This window comes from Suncus etruscus, chromosome 4 (assembly GCF_024139225.1).
Source record: "Suncus etruscus isolate mSunEtr1 chromosome 4, mSunEtr1.pri.cur, whole genome shotgun sequence".
Classification (NCBI taxonomy): Eukaryota; Metazoa; Chordata; class Mammalia; order Eulipotyphla; family Soricidae; genus Suncus; species Suncus etruscus.
The window spans coordinates 168010808-168026523 of NC_064851.1; the positions used below are offsets into that span (position 1 = coordinate 168010808).

A 15716-nucleotide genomic window follows, 5' to 3' on the forward strand; every position below is an offset into this window, starting at 1 on the left:
TCTAACCTAGGACAGGCATACTCAATGTGTATATTCCTCAATGCTTCATTCTCCTGCACCCTAAACCTTTAACATTGAGAACTATATTCCCAAAAGTGGGCAATACACCCATAGGAGAACACTGGTCTGATCTGTGGGACCATAGAAGCTTTAAGCACTATTGGGAGCAATTTTTTTTGGCTTAATTAAAGACAGTAGATTTCAAGAAATGGTCAGACCTAAATACCCAAACCAAAGTCAATGACAATAGAACCAAGAGACCAAAACTATAACAAACTATGCACAAAAGGGACTTGTTACACTATCAGTCCAAGGGGCTAACGGTGGAAGTATGGGAGGCATGCTGGGAACTATGGCAGAAGAAAGTCAACACTGGTGGTGGGAATGACCCCAATTCATGGCACTATGTGCCTGAAGTACAACTGTGAAAGACTTGTAATTCACATTGGTCTTAAAAAATTATATATATATATATATATATATATATATATATACATATATATATATATATACATATATATATGAAGACAGTAGACTCCCAGTGGTCACTGAATATTTCTGAAAATAACAGGGAAATAGACAAGATAAACTTGGGAACCTCTGGTTGACTACATCAACACAGGCTACCTGCATTCATTTCCCCAAGTAGAAGGCAATGGAACAGCATCAGAAAGGGCTCAAAGAGGTCAGGAACCCACTGGTATCAGAAAGTCATGAGTCAACCACAGCCAGATAAGAGTTAGTGCTAGAAAACATCCATAAGTAAGCACACAAATAAATGAACTTATACTTAAAGAAACAAGTGAGCTTATCAAGTCTGCAGCACCCAGTGAAGCCCATATGCTCCTAAGTCTAGGGTGACAACAGCTTTTCCCCAGTACCTATGTGCCTGTCTCCCTTTTTAGTTTCTGGTCTTCAGTACAGTAGTCGGTATCTGAAAACATGTCTTTTACACAGTCTTTAAAGTCATTGGGGTTAGGGCTCCTTTCACCATGGGTCCTCTCAGGACAGACATAAAACTAAATTCTAAATATTAACCACTTCAACCTAGTGAGAGTGTCTGCTTTTGGACTTTTGTTCCAGGGGTCATTCCTGATGGGACTTGCAGAACCATATATGGTACTGGGGATTGAAGCCAAGTTGGGCACATTCAAGGCAAGCACCTGATTCCTGTACTATCTATGTGTCCTTTGAACATTTTTGTTTTGCGTTGTTTAGTTGCTTTATTTTTTAGTCAAACCCAGTGGTGCTCAGGGCGTACAGGTGATGGGGTTTGGGAGTTTAGATGGGGTGCCAGGGATTGAACCTAGGCTGGTCATATGCAAAGCAAGCATTTTATCTACCATATTATCTGTTCAGCTCCTGGAAAATCATTTTAAGTACAGTTTCCTATGAGTCCCTCTTTGGGTTCCCAAAACCAAGTGTACTTTTTCTTGCTTGATACAACTGCAAAAGTTTAGCTCCTTATTGCATTAACTTTCCTTTGTTTATTGTCACAATTATTTGCATATAAGTCCTACAAATACTCTTTCCCTCCCAGAACATGCATTTTGGAAGGGCAGGTAAGAACTCTATTTGTGAGCTCTTTATTGACTCTATGGCACAGAATATAGGCTTGCTATTCTTGCAGAACATATACAATGTGACTAGAAGTTAAAAATAAAGTAATGTGGGGCCGGTGAGGTGGTGCTAGAAGTAACGTGTCTGCTTTGCGAGCGCTAGCCAAGGAAGGACCGTGGTTCGATTCCCCAGTGTCCCATATGGTCCCCCCAAGACAGGGGCAATTTCTGACCGCTTAGCCAGGAGTAACCCCTGAGCATCAAACAGGTGTGGCCTGAAAAACCAAAAAAAAAATAATAATAATGTTACACAGGAGAGATAAGACAGCCTTGTTTACATGACTGACCTGGGTTCAGTCCCTGGCATCACATTGGTCCTCTGAGTTCTTCCAGCGCGATCTCAAACCAAGCAACCAAATGAAAAGAATACAATAATGTATGATGGCAGTGGCTATGTGGGCCAGTGCTTGGAGACACAATCTGTATCATTATAGCTTAGACAGATTTGGATACAATCTCTAGCATTAGGTTATGCACCTCACTCTGCCCTCCAATAATTTCCTTGGCAAATTGTTTATTAACTCTATATTTTATACATTCATTTGGTTCATACATGAAAAGTATACAATTAAACACAATAAAGGGAGTATTGAAAACCACTGACACTCACATAGACTACTCACATTATCTCTCTACCTGACCTCCCTTCCATCAGCAGTTGTGGCCTACCTGAAGAGACCCTTCCTTGTCCCACCTGGAGGTCCAGAGAACTGAAGCACACAAGTAGCCATGAAACTCACCCGCAAGGTGGTGATAGTGGCAGGATCCCGGAGCCGGCCCTCCTCATCTTTAAGATTGTAGCCTTCTGGCCTCTTATCACGCTCACTCACTTTCCACAGCTTCACAGTTTTGTCTGTGGAGAGTAATCAGAGGAAATCAAATTGCAGTGGAAAGCTAGCTGGTATCCTGAGTGAATGGGGTGTGTTTGTGAGGGGTTGGAAAAAGCAGGGAATGCCAGAGGAGGCAGCTCATGTCAGGTAACCTTCCACCCCTCCCCCACAGCTTCCTTGCAGCTCTTTGCACATGGGCCTGTGCCTCTCCTGCCCCATGACTCAGGCACTAGCTCATGCCTTCAGCCAGTAAAGCCTTTCTCCTTTTTCACAGGACTTGTTCCATTACTTTGTTCTCTGCTAATCACAATCTTTTGAGAATGAATCTTCTTTAAACATGTGCTCCATGTCTTTAACCCAGGGGAGGCAGGTAGTATGTCTCTCTGTGCATCATTATTCCTTCAGGAATGCCCATTGTGTTTGGGCCAGAGTCCATTTGGAGGAACAAGTTGTGGAAATGGATCAATCTTCCCTACCTGATGCTCACTGCTAGCACCACATAAGGAAAATAAAATGCAGTGAGACGTCTTTTCCAGCTATATTATTGGAATGCTCTGCTGGAAGGACCTTCCTCTTTGGTGTAATTATCATGGACAGCTTTCATTTCCCAGAGTCGGGTAGAGGTGGGAACTCAGGCTGACAGGGATAAGGCAGGTTAGGAGCATGAGTCAAAGGTATGGGGGATCTGGGAGGAGTAGATGGCAGACCACATCACCTGCAGGCTCTCCATTCCTGTGTGTGTGTGTGTGTGTGTGTGTGTGCGCGTGTGTATACGCGTGCACACGTGTGTTGAGTAGTAAAACTGATTCATTTAGGGATTATGAGAAAGACAGATTGGATTTAGGAATAAATATTGGAGGGGAGGGCTAAGTTTGGAGATCTGGCAGGATCAGAAACCCTGTCTGAGCCTCACCCCTACGCCCTTCCTTATCAAACACCAGCCTTGATTCTTGGACATGCTCTCCCTTCTTTCCGAGAAGCTAAGGTCTCAGCCACCTTCTCATATTTTTCTTAAGGCTTGCACTGATAGTTTCTGGAGTAGGAAAACCTGGGTCTTGTCCTTCTCCTGTGCCAGGTGTCCGGGCCTGCTATTCTACTACAGTGAGTGTCCAACTAGTATCTCTTTTCTTTAATTTTTATTTATTTAAGAAAATGCATCGCAGAGTTGACATAGTTGATCATAACACATTTGATTTGAAAGATGTGAAAGCAAAATTATCAAGAAAAAAGGAAAGAAAAAGAAATAAAATGGAAAAAAAGAAAGTAAGAAAAAAGTACAGCAGCAAGCTCATTTGTAAAAATTGTTATATTACCAATGGAGTCATTTGTACAATAAGATTTGGTAAGCTCTCATTGTTATATGTCCTTTATGTAAAATGTGAAGGTGTTATGGAAAGGTGTTCCTGTAGGGATAACAGCATCAAACAAATGAAGTTGTCCAGAAATTCAAAGCTGTTATACTGCAGATTTTAGGGGCCTATACTCAGCTCCCAGGCCTCCTAGAACTAGGCTTGATTCGAACATGGTGTCTGCATTTGTGAGAATGGTTATAGTTGCTAGGCTTTCCCAGAAGGAAGATATGCGGTAGGGTGCCTGCCCTTGCTCCAAAAAAGCTCTGGTGATATCAGCTCAACATTCTGTGTACTTTAAGTGTGGTCAAATTGGCATCCTGGCAAGGAATCGTTGAGGGTCAGTGATGAGGCAGGTGATGGGAAACAGTGATTCTGGGTGATGGAGGCAGCAAGTTTGGCTTTTGCTCCGTGGGGACTTGGTCCACCATCTCCTCCTAAGATGGCCAGTCTTGTGCAGTGTGGGCTGGTATAGCCATAATCTTTTATGGTTCAGCTTACATCTAGTTTGAGCAAAGAATGAACCAAAGGATCTGGGCCAGTTTGAACATGGCAACTGTGTGTGTGGCTCCAACATGTATTTCTTAAGTGAGGAATAAGTGGTAACACCAGATTCAGAGGGAGATAAAGTTCTGAATTCCCAAGAAAATGAAAACTTAAGAGAGAACATATTTCCTGTATAAGTATGTTCCAAGTTTTTGTTTTTGTTTTCATTTTTGTGCCACAATGGTGGTGCTCATTGCATACTCGTGCCTCTGTATTCAGGGCTTACTCCTGGAGGTCTTAGGGAACCGTATGAATTGCTGGGGATGGACTGTGTGCAAGACGATCACCCTATTTGCTTTGCCCCTGTTACAAATATTTAATCTTACAGATAAAGAGTATTTTCTCATGTGAAGGACTACCCCTTCGGGAGTACTGGAGCAATTCAAAGGTAGTAATATCAGGTGCAGTTGAGGGGCATATTCTATCTCTAAACAAGATAGATTTCCAGGGAGCACAAAGGACTTTTTTAAAAGAAGGTGGCAGGTCAAATAAGTTTGGATACTTCTTTAAAAAGATACTTATCTATCTTTATGCCTCAGTTTCATTGCTTGTTCACTGAGTGCCATAGGGTAATTTCCATATGGAACACAGGAGTATTCAAAAAAAATACTACATATGAGCCAGAGTGGTAGCACAGTGGTTGGGCATTTGCCTTGCACACAGCTGGGCTTACCCAGGATGAAGCTCGGTTCAATCCCCTGGCAACCCATATGGTCCCCCAAGCCAGGATAGATTTCTGAGCACATAGGCAAGAGTAACCCCTAAGCATCACCGGGTGTGGCCCAAAAATAAAACAAAAAAAAAATAGTACACATGCGTAGAGTCTCAAGCATGTGCTCCAGCCTCACACATGGTGTGCCATTAGATTTAGAGAACTGAGTGACTATTCTGCAAGGATACTGAAGCAGGCAGTCAAATGCACTGGCAATGAGTCCTTGAAAAGTAAAAGTCTTAGATATGATTCAAAGATTTTTTTGTCACTAGCCCTAAAATAGCCTAAAAGCATAAAGATGGGCCCATGGACATGGGAACTAAGCCAAATAAAACTAACTGATGCTAATCAGGGCTCAGAGAAGGCTGGAATTCCTTTAGAGAGAAGAGGCTCCCAAGGAACAAAAGCCTGTGATAAGGCTCTGGAGGCAGCCCACCCAAAGTTAAAAGCTTTTTTGCCTTGGAGATATCCTAACAATGGTCTTTTGCCTACATAGGAAGCCTCAAGTGGGGGAATTTTGGGAGAAAAATCTATAAAATTATAACTTTGCAAAGGCAAGTGACATGCTTCACCATACTGGGGGCACACCCTTATCTCAATTTGGGCTGTTATTCCTTTCTTTTACTTTGCTTTCTGGGGTGCTTGTCCCCCAGCTTTCTCTCTTCTGGAGATGTCTGCATTTTCTCTCTTGTTGGAGTCTCTCTCTCCCTCTCTCCCTCCCCCTCTCTTTCCCCCCTTTTTCCCTCCCCCCTTTCTCCCTCCCTCCCTCTCCCTCTCTCTCTCTATCCCTCCCTCTCTCTCTCATCTCTAAATAAAACTCCTTGACTTAAACACTATCACCTGAAATTCTTTCTGGGATGTAAAGCAATGGACCTCTAAAGAAACTGGGTAGAGGAGAGGGCTGGTGTTTTCTTTCCTAGCAAAGAGCAATTCCTTGCATTCCTGTGCTTTGTAGATCAAGCTAACTCAGGCACAGTAGGACTATTAATGAGTAGAGCTAGTGGGATACAAGTGTCCACTCTGATTGGTGCTTGTGGCAGATTTTCTCAGTCCTGAGCCTCCCAGGCACTTCCCAGGTGGGTAGAAAGCAAGGGACTTCTTTGAGCCTACACCCTCTCGTATCTCCTCTGCACACTCTCCACGTGCAAAAACACCATGATGCTCTGAGGGTCTTAGCACAAGCAGTTTCTTCTCTGTCATAAGTTTAGGGAGTAAAACCTTCTCTTGTCTACTGTGGTTGGGATTGCATTTTTCTTTCCCTTCATCTCACTTCTTCACCATGCCTTTTCAGGCCTGTCCTTGAAGTTTAACAAGCACCATGTTAGGAAGTGAGCTTCCAGTCACAACTGGGATCCTTCCACACACAAAAAAAATACTCATTTTCTACTCTGAGAAATGGGCTTGATGTGCATGAGCACACTCCTGCAGAAGCTGCCAAGTGTAAGAGTTGTGCATGCTCCTCTGAACAACCTCTCATTGTACAGAAACAGAAGGCAAGAAAGCCTTTCCCAGATGCAAGCTAAATTTAGAACTTTCCATCTAAGCCTCTGCTTCCACCAGCTTTGGACAGTCTGCTGCACAGCCTGCTTTGTGGAGAGAAAAAGGAAACACGGGTCCTATTTATGCAATACCTCAAGTAGCTACTGAGCAGTTGTAGTTTGCAAGAAACTAATGCAGTGAATTTTAGCCCCAAATACTTACTCTCTGTTTAAGAGTGATATTTTATGGGTGACAATGGTTTATTACATTAGATAGGCTACAAGGGTGTCTAGTTATAAATCATTATCTCTGTATAGTATTGGTTGTACACCACTAAAAGGCTATGGTTCCACCTGCAAGGCAATTCTTGTCTTATTCTTCTTATTATTTTGACTAATGTATAAGTTTTTTCTTTTGTGCCTCAACCAGTGGCTCTGCAGTCAGACATAACTCCTGTGGTGATTATTTGTTATTTAGCTATACAGAAAATGTAGATATTAGTAGTAAAACACAAAGAATAAAATAACTTACAATTTTTCTAGTCAGGGACAACCACCAAATGTTTGCTTTGATCTTTGTCATATTTTTAATGAATACTGGAAGGAGAGGCATAAACCTATAGTAATATGTATAACTTTTATTTCATTATATTATTTCTTTCCTATTATCTAAGCACTGTACTTATTTGTAACTAGAAAGTGAAAATAAACAAAAATAAAAAATTGCAATATTCCACAAGTTCTAACTAGTGATTCTATTTTGTTTATATTCTTTCATGTAATATATGCATAACATATATTATTACAGTCATAAACATATATTATTAAAATCATATTACCTTATGATTTTAAATGAACATGCATGATATTTATCAATTATAATATACTTTCCCAACAATTCTATATATACTATTACTCTCAATATATAATTTATAATAGTAAGAATTTTTATAATAAAAGGCCTAAGAGTAGGAGGATTGGTAGTAGTATAAAAGAATTGTACAAGGGAAAATTGCATAACTATTGAAAATATTTTGCTATTTAGGGAGAATATTAAATAGAAAGATATTGCTGCCCTTAAATGTTTGATTACAGTTTATAAAAAGATATGGTCACTAAAAGTTTATAGAATAAATCATTGTTTTGCATAGAAAATAGTTTCATCTAGTCCACTTACATATTAAATTTTTTCTTTAGACATTAACAGTGATTCCTTCTGAATGAGAACACCTTTTAACACCTTCGGTTGGATTCTATAAATGTTCTAATATTTAAAAATTTTTATTTACAATGAAGATATTATTTGTGATATACAAAGAAAAACTCATCTTCTCCTCTTCACCAGGGTATGAAGGGAGAAGTAGAAAGCTTGGTAGAGCAATACTTTTTCATCTGGAAAATAATTTCCAGGCCTAGATTAACAGTTGACTATTAGTTTTATTTTTCATAAAAACACTGCAATATTGGAAGTATGTGCTTATAGAAATAAAAAGTTACCCAATTTTCATGAGATATGTACAACTAAAAAAAAGATAATTGGTAAATTCAATCAATTCTTGATGGGTAGATTGTCTGAGGTTATTTTTGACTTTATCATCATACGATTTTTCTTGACTTTGTATCTTATAGCTTTGTATATAAAAAAGGCTAAAAACCCTGTTATAATAACCCTTAGTCCTCCCTCCCCACTTACCACTTTACAAATCCTTTTCTAGGCCTTCACTCTCTTACCCCTGATCTGTTATTTATCCCTACTTAATCCTTTTTACCCTCAGTTCTTAACTTCTCAGGAACTGGGACATTTCCCCAACCCCTCCAACCCAACCAGCTGTCAACCAGCTTGCAAAGTAAAAAGACAGATTCCCAGCCTACCCTGCCTCGGCCTGGGAGGAAGCTGCCATCACTGCTGCTGCTGATTTGCTCTTATCAGCCCCTTTTCTCCACCTTCCTTTGCCGTGAACTGCTGCACCCTACTGGATTTGGTTTTTGAGAGATCCCCAGCTTGTGGATGTTTCCTGATCCATGACAGCTAGGAGCCACGTTTCAGATGCCACACGACCATGTTGCAAGCTAAAGTTGTGCTCTGAATATTTTCCCCACCTCCCCCAACTATTTCAAAAGACTTAAAGGGGATATGTGTATATTTCCTTCGTGTATTTTTTTTAGATGTATATCCTTAATAGGTATAATTCTTATTGGGTATTTCCTTATGTAGATGTAGTTTCCCCCATCCCTTTTTTGGATTTGTTTAGTAGGAAATGCTAATAAGTAAGTCTCTCTTGGGTTCTGAGTTCATGATATAACCAGGTTATAAAGATTGTTTAGCTTGTTATCTTTACCCCCAATGTACCAGCAGTATCCTTTTTGCATATGCACATTAAAACAGGAAAATCTTACATATAGACAGAAGTTCTTATCTAACAGGTATAGAAACTCAGAAATTTTATATTGCAGGGGGACCTTTCATTCTGAATATTTGTCACAGTGACTGGACTTAGGCTTTAGTCAATCAGACATTGGCCATTCACCCCTGAATGTTCAATCCCATCTTTGGAACTGGCATGATTTTCTGCATTAGCACCAGGAATTGAACTTCTACCAGGGAAGGCGCTAATGCTTCCCTGGTACCAGTTTGCTCCAGAGTGGGCTCATATGACACCCTGGTGACTCAAAAATAGAAACAACTTGCTTTTAGGGCAGGCTTCCCTGTATTGCTACCTAACAGTGAAATGAAAGAAGAAGACACCCCATGATACCCTGACTTCAACATAGGATCTGTGCAAAAACCAAGATCTCTAATTAAAGAAACCTGACTGCGACAACCAGGATTGAGGAGAGCTTTTACTGGGACCATAAAGAAAGATTCTGGGGTTAGACAACTTAACATGCCTAGAGCTGGTAGTTGGACTTATGGCAGAATTGTTCATAGGGTGGGGGTCTCTGTTTTTAGTCAAAAATTTTTTCTTTCTATTTTCCCCATCTTTTGCTGTGTTTATACAAAAAACCTGCCCCCACTTTTCTGATTTTTTAAAATCTTTTAAATAGAGTCTCCCACCTTTTTCACAGAACCTTGGGACATGTATTTTTTGTTTTACTGCATATTTCTGCATTTTTCTATGAAACTAAGAAGAAAGAAAAAAAAGAAAAGGGCTGAAAAGATAGCATGGAGGTAGGGCATTTGCCTTGCATGCAGAAGGATGGTAGTTTGAATCCCAGCATCCCATATTGTCACTACCCACAAAGGTATTGTCTCCATTTATTTAGGAAGCCCACACCAGACGTGGCTTTTGGCTTTCCTGGTGCAGTGCCTAATTTTCTTCCCAAGAATTATCTGCCAGAAGGCCTGTTTAAAGAAGTCAGTCATTGACCCTTTGTGTGGATTACTGGCTGTAATTCTGACACAGCTGTGACATTACATTTTCTCTTTTCCTGTTATTTGATTTTTGTCTCCTTTTCTACTATAGAAATTCGGCCTTAGCCTTTCTACACTCACAAAGGAATGTTGGTACCAAAGCCCGCCAAAAGCTCCCCGCTGGATAGTTTATTTGTGACTCTTACTTCAAGTATAACCTGGCGCTAGCAGCTTGTTTTTCTCAGTCTATCTCTATGATAGTAAACAATTATTTCCGTCCCCCCAAAAATCTATTTTCAGGCAACTACATAAACATCTCTTGCAAAACCTGTCTCTCTCCGCCTGGTTTCTTGAAAAACCTGTTTTTTGCTAAACCAAAAACATCTTCAGTTCAATTTTCACATTACCTCTAGCAGGGCTCTTTCTCACCTACATTGAGTAGTTATTTGATATGTAGATTCTAGGGCCTGGTCTCATTGGGAAGATCCTTTGCTCTTTGTTTTCCCTAAAAACATCTTGATACCAGAGTTTGTGCTTAAAAATGTCATCGGCTGAACAGTAAAGTTTGTCTCTCGTCCCGTGGACGTGGGTCCCCATACAATGCATTTTGTGTGGTCTCATTTATTTTATTTTCATATTTCATATTCGTCCGTTTCATGTTTCCGCTTATTCCCAGTGAGGCTTTACGGACCCCACTAAGGTCTTGCTAGCTACGCAGGCCGTTCACGTCCACAGCGCAATACGGTCCCCCAAACCTGCCAGGAGCGATTTCTGAGTGTAGAGCCAGGAGTAATCCCTGAGCACTGCCAGGTGTGACCCCCAAAACCCAAAACAAACAAACAAACAAAAAACAACAACAAAAAGAAAAGTAAAGATGAAGGCCAGGGGCCAAGTGGTCTCTGATGCATTGGTGGGGAAAACATAAGGACAGACCTAAATATCCAAGCCAAAGTCAATGACAATAGAATCAAGAGATCAAGCTAACAACCTAAACTTAAATGGATCTGTTAAGCTGGCAGGCCAGTGGACAAAGAGTGGTGGTATAGCATGCACTCTGGAATCATTGGTGGAGGAAGTCGACACTGGTTCTGATTCATTTTATGTATGAAATTCAACTATGAAGGACTTTGTAGATCACAATGGTTTCAATAAAATAAAATAAGAATTTTTTAAAAAGGCTAAAAAGCATGTGCAGTTTTGTTGAATAATGGGTTTTTCTTTCTTCAGGCTTACTTTCTTTGTAGTTTATCATGACTTGTGTCAGTTTGTAACACAATCTTTTCATCTATCTTCATTTTATCTTTTGTATAGTAATTCTAACAGTCTTTCATTAATTTTTGCATATTAACCTATTTGGCTTAAGGGGGATTCTCAACTTCAATATTAGTATTAAAAATCACATAAGATTATGGGGATTTCTCTGATGAAGAATCATTTTGAGATACTGTTAGCATATAAGACAGCATCCCAAATGGGAAGATAATATCCTTGTTAATCAAAAAACTACTTAAAAACTCAATTAACAGAACATTATGCTATATAATTAATCTTCATTGCATTTCAGTGATCTACCTCCCATCCTCCACAAAGTAGTTAATAAGACTTTACATTTTATTGCAATAATAAATAGCTAAATTTCTAGTATAAAGTAAGCTATCTATAAAAGATTTTTAATCATCAGGTGTTTCTTTTATTGTATGTAGTATTCAAAGTGCAAACTTTGAGTGAAATTTAATGGCAAAACGAAAAGAGAAAAAGTGAAAATGAATTCATGTAGTTTGGCTTTCAAGAAATCAGCACTAATAATGATAAAGCTAATAAAAACACAGTTATGAGAAAAAGGTAAATCTACTGGAAACTGGGGAAGAGATAAGTGAAAACCTGGACCATGTGCATTTGAGATTTGCTTATATAACTCAAAATAGGCTTGTTCAGAATTGCTATTTATTTTAGATTTGTATTTTGGCTTTGTGCTTAAGGATTTATGGTTCTTGCATACAACCTTGCCTTTCTTTTCCTTAAGATTAAAATCAAACTTCTTAGGGTCAGAGATATAGCACAAGGATTAAGATGCTGAACTTGCATCCTGTTGACGCAGGTTTGATCTCTGAGCACGGCCAAGAGTAATTGAGCACAGAGCCAGGAGTTTTCCCTGAGTACAGCCATGTGTGGCCCCAAACCCAAACTAAACAAACAATAAAACTAGAAAAACAAAATTTAAATACAGGTGTGTAAATCAACCATACTACACAAAAGAAACATAAATAATAACCTTTTGTTATGTCTCAGGCTAATATACATATAAAATGTGTGCGTTTCCTACCTCCCCTCCTGACCTATGGACATGTTCCTTTCTTTTTCAATGCTAAACAAAAGTACAAAACCAAATATCTTTCTTCTTGATTTGTGTCTGAATGTGTTCTCTGTATAGGTAGAGAATCAAATGAATCATTTTTGCTTGCTAGCTTTTTGCTTGAGGAAGGGTTTAATTTTATGTACAAATCTTCTTACTTGTTATGCTACTCAACTAGCACCCTTTGAGAAATGGCTTTATCTTGAACTGTTTTGAGCACTGATATTATTTGGAAGGCTATTAAAAACCTTATAGGATAAGAAATTGTACTGAATAAAAACTTACTGAACTAATGTTATTTTGTTTCTCTAGTCAATTCCCAAATATTCTCTTTTTTCTGAGCTATTTATATAAATGATGCCAACAAAGTGGTATCAGAACATGGAGAAAGACAGAGGAAAACTGGTTATTTTCCGATTCATTTTCTTCTTTCTTTCCCTTTCCTCCTCCTCCTCCTCCTCCTCCTCCTCCTCTTCCTCTTCTTTATATTTCTCCTCTTTTTCCTCTTCCTCCTCCTCCTTCTGTCACACCTAGTGGAACTCAGGGGTTACTCTTGGCTCTGTGCTCAGAAATTACTCCTGGAGGCTCAGAGTACCATATGGGATGCGGGGGGGGGGGGGGGCAAAACTTGCTCTGCTGCATGCAAGGCAAATGTCCTACTCACTGTGCTATAGCTCTGGCTCCTTCCCACTCATCTTGAACTGTTCCCCTGCTTAACTGTGTCAGTAAAAGATAGACATCTACTTTATGAACCATCCCCGGCAATGTATTCAGGTAGTAATAGGTTCTTCCATATGCTAAATTCCTAGGGATGGAATGTTGAGTTTTCTGAAATGTCTTCCCAAAATAACAGTGAATGAATCTTAAAACAGGAAGTAGCACTCCAAACACTTGGAAATAATATGCATGAACTAAAAGCTTCAGATAACAGGTCTCACATAATTCAGTCCAGTTAGTGTTTTCTGAGGATCTACCCTGTTCCAGCATTTCCCCAGGAATTTTGAAAATATGGTTCTTTTTTAATTATTTTACAACAACTGACAAGGAACAAGGAAAAAAGAGGCAAATAGAGACAAAAACACATGGTTTGGCTGACAATTCTGAAGGAAGCCACCACTTACCATTAGTAGACAGCAGGAAGTAGGCGGCATTCTGCTGAGGGAGCCATCTTATTTTGTTGATTTTTTCCTCTATTTCTAAACTCTTCAGGTAATCGAACTCGGGTTCATGGCTCTGGAATGTGCTGTAAACATTGTATTCACCTCTGCGATGAACCTGGTTTTTACTCTAGAAAGGGAAAAAGTAAAGATACGCCAGAGATTCAATCATGCAAGTAAACTGCAAGTTCATTGATTCTTTTTTTGAGCAGTTATCAGGGTAGGTTGTGTCCGAGAACAGCTTCCAATAACTACAGTGCTCTCTAAAGCATTGGGTTGTTGGTAAATACTGGCACCTCCAATTAACATGTATTTCACTATAAATGTATATATGAGCTTCAGCTGGTGTATGGTATACATCAGAATATACATAAACATATATTTATCTATTTATTTGGTTTTTGAGTCACATTTGGTGGAGCTCACAGCTTACCCCTGGTTCTGTGCTTAGAAATAACTCCTGGCAGTGCTTGAGGCACTGCCTCAACTTGAGCAGTTGCCAGGGCTTGAACCTGGATTGGCTGCTTGCCTTACATATGCTTTACCTACTGTAAACTCTCTAGCCTCAAAATAGAAATTTAAACCAGATATGCATTGCAACTAGTAGTAAGAGAAGTTCTTGTAATTTTAGTGTCGTACTGAATTATTGGACACCGTGAGGAGAAAGTCAGCCCACACTGGTGTGCATATGTACATTTCTCAACCCCCCAAGAAGAGTCTAAAGTTTTGTCAGGTTTATCTTTCACTGGCCTTAACTCAGTCATATTCTTACAGAAGCCCTGAAAGGGCATGAAAATGTACCAAAGAGGTCCAAGCTATTAAAATCACTTCTGCAAGGCTTTTAGCAACAGATTTGGATTTCTCCATTCCCCCTTCTTTTCCAACTCGAGCACATATAGGAGAGTGGAGATATCTGCATCATTAGGAGAATGATGAGACTTTACCTCAGTTTTCCCCATAGCTCCAATTATGCAAAGAGCAAACAGCAGGAACTAAATAAATGATGAGAGAATGAAGCATCTGGGAAAGGGTCTGCTGAAAAGGACAAGAAAAAGAAAAAAAGGGGAGAAAAGGAAAATGAGAATATGCAAGAGATAGAAGAGAGAGAAAGAGGGAGAGAGGGAGACAATGGAAGAGAGGGAGAGAAAGAAAGAGGGAGAAAGAGGGAGCCAGAGGAAGTCGGGGAGAGAGAGAGAGCGGGGGAGAGGGAGAGAGGGAGAGAGAGAGAGAGATGGTAGGGTTTATTTCAGTTATTCTAGGACCTAGAAGATTTAGGCTTTGGAAAGTGTGGTTCAAACATTTAAATCCAAATCTTACCAGATTCCTGTCATGAAAACTTGATTTTGGTAAAATTATCTATGAACAATCACTTTTTCTGAGTGTATATTGAACACTCAAACCTACATCTCAGTTTTTGATAGGTAGAATGCTGAAATGTAGTTCTGAGGGCAGAGAGGCTGCTAGCAGCAACATTCTGAGCATTGTGAAGAATTGTGAATCCACAGATAACAAAAGTCTCCTGACCTAGATGTTGTTACATGCTTTAATTTTCAGCCTTAGCACCTGTTTTTGCCAAGAATTTCCCAGAAGTTGAGCACTTTACTGTATGCTATTATTTTCAATACTTATTTTTTATTGGAAAGAAAACAAAACACCTTCCTTTGGAAAATGTGTTCCTCTTCATTGTGCTAACAAATCAGGCCTCCCAAATATTTCAGTAAATTAAAATAGGTGAAACCTATAAATAGCTAACAGGAAGAAAAGGTGGTGTGGAATATTCTTGGCAACATGCTGCCTAGGGTAATTTATGTTAAATAGCTCCTCCTGTTCCTCTTTATCATCACTGCGAACCTAATTGGATATTTTTTTAAATGGAAAAAGATTTGAAAATCAGTCTTAAAACTTTAAATGCTGCATACTGTACACAGTACTGTTAATGGCAAAGATCATCAGTCCACCTTAACAATAAATATATAAAAGTGTTGATTTGTTCCATCCAAATCAGACTGTCAGTGTGTGGTGGATGTGCCAGACCAATTAGCACTCAGCAGCTTTGGAAAAGCAGGAAAAATTCCAGGTCACGAAGAGCTATTAGTTCCTACTTGCCAGCCATGTTCTCATGTTTCTAGGACCAATAGAATAGGCTGAGCTCCTGATTTAATGCTGAACACTTAAATTTATACAGAACCCCGAGGGATATGATGCCTTTATAGAAATTAATTGCAAATAATGTGCAATTACCAAATATATCACCTCTAAATGAGACTTTCCTTTTTTTATTTTTTTAAGGAGAGGTGTAACACAAATGGCTTTGAGGCAC

At 39.4% G+C, this 15716-nt stretch overlaps 1 protein-coding gene across 2 annotated transcripts in view; it reads right to left on the reverse strand.

Annotated features, from left to right (window-relative positions):
• The window catches only part of PPP2R2B (protein phosphatase 2 regulatory subunit Bbeta), a 603721-nt gene that overhangs the window by 143986 nt on the left and 444019 nt on the right, over positions 1-15716 (reverse strand). For both annotated transcript variants that reach the window (XM_049771455.1, XM_049771454.1), the window contains exons 3-4: positions 13361-13526; positions 2360-2472 (exon numbers count right to left, since the gene is read on the reverse strand). In XM_049771455.1, the coding sequence (XP_049627412.1) occupies positions 2360-2472; positions 13361-13526 (279 nt within the window). The remainder of the gene's footprint in view (positions 1-2359; positions 2473-13360; positions 13527-15716) is intronic.